The following is a 5,000-nucleotide window of genomic DNA, read 5'->3' on the forward strand; positions in this document are numbered from 1 at the left end:
GGTGGCCACTAGGTCGGTGTAGGAAAGGTCCTGCTCTGTGCCGGCGAGTAGATTGTGCAGTTCGAACAGCTCACTGCCAGCCGGATTGGCCGCTTTGGCTCCAACTACGACTATCAGCGGATAACCCATGCGTCGCGCATCTAGCACACGTTTGCCAATCGTCATCTGATTCCGGTCATCGACGATAACGTCCCCCTGGCATCCTGGTACAGTCGTGTGCAGCTGGTTGTACAACCGTTCGACCCAGGGACCCACCAGTGATTCCTCTTTACTGCCCGCTTTCGGTGTCACTATGCACACACGGTACGGGGCGAGTGCGAGTGGCCACCTTAAGTCTTTTTCACTCGAAAGTACTTCCAGTGAGGCCGCAATCAACCGCGTTACACCGATACCGTAGCAACCCATCTGCAGTGGAGCTGGTTTCCCGTTCGGTTGTAAGCAGCTCGCTCCCAACGGTTTCGTATAGCGATCTTCCAGTATGAATGCGTGCCCGACCTCGATTCCTCGTTGTCGTTCAAAGGAGGAAGTACTGGCATTCGTTGTAACCTCTTCTGCACCACATCGATCACACTGGGCGCATATCTTGTGCAGCTGTTCCGAATTGGTACGCACACCGCACTGGCCGCATTGCAACAGTTCATCCTCGCCGACCTCACTGGGAAAGTGATACTCATGGGATAGCGAACCACCCATGGTTCCACTATCTCCGGCTACCTTCACGAACGGGATACCGATTTCGCTGAACAACCGATCGTAGGCCGCGTTCACCGCTTCGTACGTTTCCCGGCAACGGTGCGGATCGACATCGAACGTGTACATATCTTTCATGAGGAATTCTTTCGCCCTCATCAGCCCAAACCGGGGCTTCATTTCATCCCGGAATTTGGTCGATATCTGATACAGCCGCAGCGGGAACTGTCGGTAGGAGACCGGTGCAATCGCGGCCATAAGTGCGGTGATGGATTCTTCGTGAGTCTGAGCGGAAGTGGAAACATTAATTATTCATTCATTTATGAGTCACACGCTGTCACTAAAGTAGCACATACCGGGCCCAAAATTTGCACCTTTCCGTGGCGATCTTTGGTTTGTAATAGTTCCGTCGGTGGATCGCTCTCGCTTAAGCGACCACTTTGGCGCCACAGTTCGGCTGGTGTTAGCGAGGGGAGAGTTAACCTTTGCGCGTCCACGGATTGCATGTGACGGTCGATCAGGTCGATCGCTTTCTGGACCGCACGCTGTAGTACTGGCAGCAGGTGGAAGGTACCGTTCCCAGCCTGGCGTAGAAGGCCCTGCTCGAGCATCAGCTGTATCGATCGAGGGAAGGAACAAGTTAGAGCTAGTTAGGATACTATCTGAGTGTGCCGTGATCGGCATAGCCTTACCCGTTGGCTTTTAGATGTGACCTCTCGGTGTTTGATAGTGGCATTTTTCGGTACAATCAGCGCCGGTTGGAACACTTTCGATACTCTGTTCATCATCGCAGGGTCCGGCGAGGTTTATGTTTTGACGGACACCGCACTTCTGTCAAAGGGAGGGACCAGCGGGAAACCCCTTTTAATAATGCCCGTGAATGAATTAAGCAGAACCAAGCACGAGTTATGCTACTAAAATGTTTCTTTCCACAAACCATTACAATCATAAACACTCGATTCCACCGGTCGGTATGTTGGGCTACTTTATTCTGTATAATACATCTCATCTAGGATAAACGAATAACAACAGCAGAAAATGAAACGATAAGCATCCAGGATACACATTGAACCCACCTACTGCACGGGACAGTGTTGTTGTTTGGTTGGAATTTGGAATTGAAGGTTTTGTGGTGAAGGGGGGGTTGCAAAATACTTCAAACCCTACATCATGTCCAGCATGAGAGCACATGACCTAGGGAAAACCATCTTGTACATAAACACGCACGCACGGACATCCAGAAAAACACGCACCCCTGGTTCAGTGGTGGCGCTGATGGCCCTCGGGAACTCGATGACTACATTATGGGTGGGGCGAAGGGAGGAATGTTCTGGCCCCGTACACGTGATCTGCCGCCGATCGGTTTAGTGCTCCGGATGGTAGCTATCCATATCGGGCAATGGGTTGCCCCACTCGCGAGCCATAATCAGAATCGTGTTTTGGTGCAGTTTCGGTCCGATCAGGGGGTTCATCTGGGCCATGTAACAACACAGCCAGCTGCGGAAGAGCGGGAGAGAGGAACAGGAGTTTGTAACTGTCTTCCTGATTCGATGGAAAGGCCGTCATCATCCGATACTCACAATAACCAGCAGGTGGCCGCCGTCAGAATAAGCACACACTGGACAATCCTGGCAAAGAAGAGGCACGAAGGTTACCGACAGGTTGCAGGTAAACGGGAGACCAACAAAATCTCAAGGATACGTACCCGCGGTTGGGACCCTTGGGTGCTACGATTGGCAGCACAATTCCGATAACGCCGAATATGGCCGAGAAAATGATGATTGGCAGCGCGGAAGCACCCATGATCGTGTCGTTCTGGTGGTGGTTTCGGGAAGAATTTCGCACTTGCAGAACACTTTTCGGGCCAGCCGCTGGTTTCAATCGATTTTCCTACCTCCGAACAAAGTCGAGTGAGCGAAGAGAAAACATCACATGACAGCAGTGACGATTTCGATGCGATGTTTACGCTCTTTACGCACGCACGCACGGTACACAGAAACACACGCGAAATCCTCAGCCCACTCAGCAGCGAATCATTCACCGCCTACACAGAACTGGCACAAGAATTCCCTGCAGGGCTCGATATGAGGATCAGCCGCCCAGTTTCGTTTCAAGGCTCGTTTTCCACTTTTCCGTGAAATTTGATCACCATTCAATCGCTCCAAAATAATTCGCTTTCGTCAATCATTCGATTGTTCTCTCGTTTTTTTTATTACTAACTACTAAACAATGGGTAAAAGATAGTCTCATTACAATATGACAATCGTACCATTTTGCATAACACTTCTTCCGTGCGTAAATGTACCAGAACGTTTTCCACCGGAACTTGGCTAGTGTCATAGTGGAAAATCGATAGTTTTTCCCATATCGGAGTATGATTTAAGCAACCAAAGGTGACTGTTTCACAAGTGGATTTCGCAGCTTTTTGAGCAACAATGATCTGCTTTGTTTGGTCTACCATTTTCGCCTCGACCAACTCGTGGTTAGAAGTCAGCAACCAACGATCAAATCTACTCCCTACATTTACGCGAAGGTGGCCGATTTGTACTTCTTTGAGCGAAACTACTTCAGCTCCGGTTGAATTCATATCCGGTGTGCTAGTTGTGCTTGCGTCTACTATGTTTTCGAGGATTTGTTCCATTGTTAAGTTTTGCGCGAATTCCATCCATTTGAGAATTCGCTTCTTGTATGGCGCACTTGAATTTTGCCGTAAGTTTCCTTTTACAAATACTTCGTCGGCCAAATGAAGTAACATATGCCATTGTTGTGTTGTCCCAGGAATTTGTTTGTCCTTGTCGAGGTATGTGTCTTGAAACAAATTCCAAAATTGTTCAACAAAGCTGGCCAACAAAACCCGGGCCTCGTGAATGTAATCCTTGTGTCTATCGTCAGACAGAATAAATATCGCGGTCCAAAATTCTAAAAATAAATTATAGTGCTGGCTTATAAAAATGTGTTTAAACGACAAAATTGCCGTAAAAAAAATTAGCTCGTTATGACTTTTATCAATCTGACGGATATCTGAAAAAGTGCCCTTATCTATTTCGACAGGAAGCATTGCTACAAGTTTTTTAAATGTACTCAGTTTTGGGTAATACTTTGTTCGTTCTTTAAACTGTTTGAAAAATTCCAAAAAAATACCACCATAAATGAAATCCAATGGTTCGCAAACAAACACGTTTGCCCCAATGCAATCTACTTGCAAGTGAGTTGCCAAATCAATCTCCTGTAATGAAATAGGGTACAACATTTTCTGTTGTACCTTCCCGTCCCTCTCCTGACAACCAAATGGACAAATATTGTACGGGAGGCCTGTAAAGAAGTGGTGCAGAGTTAATCGATCGAGTTATCGAGAACAGAAATACCTCTCAATAAAATATTCCCCTTACCTGACACCACCTTTCGCGCTTGACGATCTACAATCTCGGTGCGAAAAGAAAGAGGCACTTTCTCGCCTTCGAACGTTATTCCTGTGTAGCATATTCTTGCAGCTTCTTCAAAAAACCACTGCAACGAGTCTCGAAATGGGATTTGGCCCAGGAAAAAGCCTGCTTCGAAGAACACGTCTGTGCCGACTATGCGACAAGTAATGGGCCATAGATAATGCCGTGTGTGGCCGCATTGAAGGTAAATGCCACCAAACGACCAATCTAGCACAATTTCGTTTGCTCCTGCCTGCTTCACTTGCACTCCGGCTGCTACGAGGCGCCGGATTTCCTTCTCTAAAATAACACCAAACATATTTAAATAAACTGGCCCCGCGTACAAAATTTGTTGCTTTCAAATGCTTACCTACACCTACATGGCTGTAAATTCCATTAGTAACATCATGAACTGCAATGCCTTTTTCCGTTTTTATCAGCTCCATTTTCGCGGAATTTGCCGCGCACCACGACGGCTTGGTTACGCTCTCGTCTCCACGACAGGTGCAATCTAGCCCACGACTTCTTCGATTAATCGATGTTTGATTTATGGCGATTTTGCAAAACAGAAGCAAGTGCAGCAGCTTGTTTTATCCTCTGAATCAACGCAAAATTCACTAGCTGTTGTGAGAAATGGCTTGTTTACCTTTTTGGCTTTCTTTTCCACTCTTCAGTAATCGCTTGCTGGCGTTGGCTGTATAAGGACCGTTCCTAAAGGGGTCTAAGCGGTTGGCACTGCCGTTGGCCATATAACGGCATTACCTACGGCACTGACAGAAGCGTTGAACAAAAAAAAAATTGTGTCAGAATTATTTCCAAAAAATTCCGTGTCTTCTGCGGTGTATTCTTGAATCCAGCAGGGCGGTCGTAAAGCGAACACACTCTTCC

At 47.4% G+C, this 5,000-nt stretch overlaps 4 protein-coding genes across 4 annotated transcripts in view; 1 reads left to right on the forward strand and 3 right to left on the reverse strand.

Moving 5' to 3' along the window:
- Positions 1-1,509, reverse strand: part of LOC126570288 (probable proline--tRNA ligase, mitochondrial) — a 1,581-nt gene extending 72 nt beyond the window's left edge. The window contains exons 1-3 of the mRNA XM_050227931.1: positions 1,383-1,509; positions 1,047-1,304; positions 1-975 (exon numbers count right to left, since the gene is read on the reverse strand). The exon at positions 1-975 is cut by the window's left edge and continues 72 nt beyond it. Of these exons, the coding sequence (XP_050083888.1) occupies positions 1-975; positions 1,047-1,304; positions 1,383-1,478 (1,329 nt within the window). The 5' untranslated portion in view covers positions 1,479-1,509. The remainder of the gene's footprint in view (positions 976-1,046; positions 1,305-1,382) is intronic.
- A 140-nt stretch (positions 1,510-1,649) lies between these two features.
- LOC126579444 (V-type proton ATPase subunit e 2-like) lies at positions 1,650-2,637 on the reverse strand. Its single transcript, XM_050242860.1, has 3 exons — positions 2,396-2,637; positions 2,271-2,318; positions 1,650-2,187 (listed from the first exon to the last, which is right to left on the reverse strand). Exons 1-3 carry the CDS (start codon positions 2,491-2,493, stop codon positions 2,055-2,057), a joined length of 279 nt encoding a protein of 92 aa, XP_050098817.1. The 5' UTR covers positions 2,494-2,637; the 3' UTR covers positions 1,650-2,054.
- A 246-nt stretch (positions 2,638-2,883) lies between these two features.
- LOC126579412 (uncharacterized) lies at positions 2,884-4,854 on the reverse strand. The gene is made up of 3 exons (XM_050242857.1): positions 4,483-4,854; positions 4,080-4,412; positions 2,884-4,002 (listed from the first exon to the last, which is right to left on the reverse strand). Exons 1-3 carry the CDS (start codon positions 4,556-4,558, stop codon positions 2,906-2,908), a joined length of 1,506 nt encoding a protein of 501 aa, XP_050098814.1. The 5' UTR covers positions 4,559-4,854; the 3' UTR covers positions 2,884-2,905.
- A 96-nt stretch (positions 4,855-4,950) lies between these two features.
- LOC126579428 (ADP-ribosylation factor 2) overlaps positions 4,951-5,000 on the forward strand; it is a 1,504-nt gene continuing 1,454 nt past the window's right edge. Inside the window, exon 1 of the mRNA XM_050242858.1 lies at positions 4,951-5,000. This exon is cut by the window's right edge and continues 182 nt beyond it. The gene's annotated coding sequence lies outside the window, so the exon portion shown is untranslated.

This window comes from Anopheles aquasalis, chromosome 2 (assembly GCF_943734665.1).
Source record: "Anopheles aquasalis chromosome 2, idAnoAquaMG_Q_19, whole genome shotgun sequence".
Taxonomy (NCBI): domain Eukaryota; kingdom Metazoa; phylum Arthropoda; class Insecta; order Diptera; family Culicidae; genus Anopheles; species Anopheles aquasalis.

Bases quoted from the DNA above. Each gene is read 5' to 3' on its own strand.
- LOC126579444 (XM_050242860.1), bottom strand. From the start codon at position 2,493: ATGGGTGCTTCCGCGCTGCCAATCATCATTTTCTCGGCCATATTCGGC. The intron at 2,319-2,395 runs GTACGTATCCTT...CTTCTTTGCCAG, and splicing joins CCCAAGGGTCCCAACCGCGG to GATTGTCCAGTGTGTGCTTA. The intron at 2,188-2,270 runs GTGAGTATCGGA...GCTCTTCCGCAG, and splicing joins GCGGCCACCTGCTGGTTATT to CTGGCTGTGTTGTTACATGG.
- LOC126579412 (XM_050242857.1), bottom strand. From the start codon at position 4,558: ATGGAGCTGATAAAAACGGAAAAAGGCATTGCAGTTCATGATGTTACT. The intron at 4,413-4,482 runs GTAAGCATTTGA...GTGTTATTTTAG, and splicing joins TTACAGCCATGTAGGTGTAG to AGAAGGAAATCCGGCGCCTC. The intron at 4,003-4,079 runs GTAAGGGGAATA...ACTTCTTTACAG, and splicing joins AGCGCGAAAGGTGGTGTCAG to GCCTCCCGTACAATATTTGT.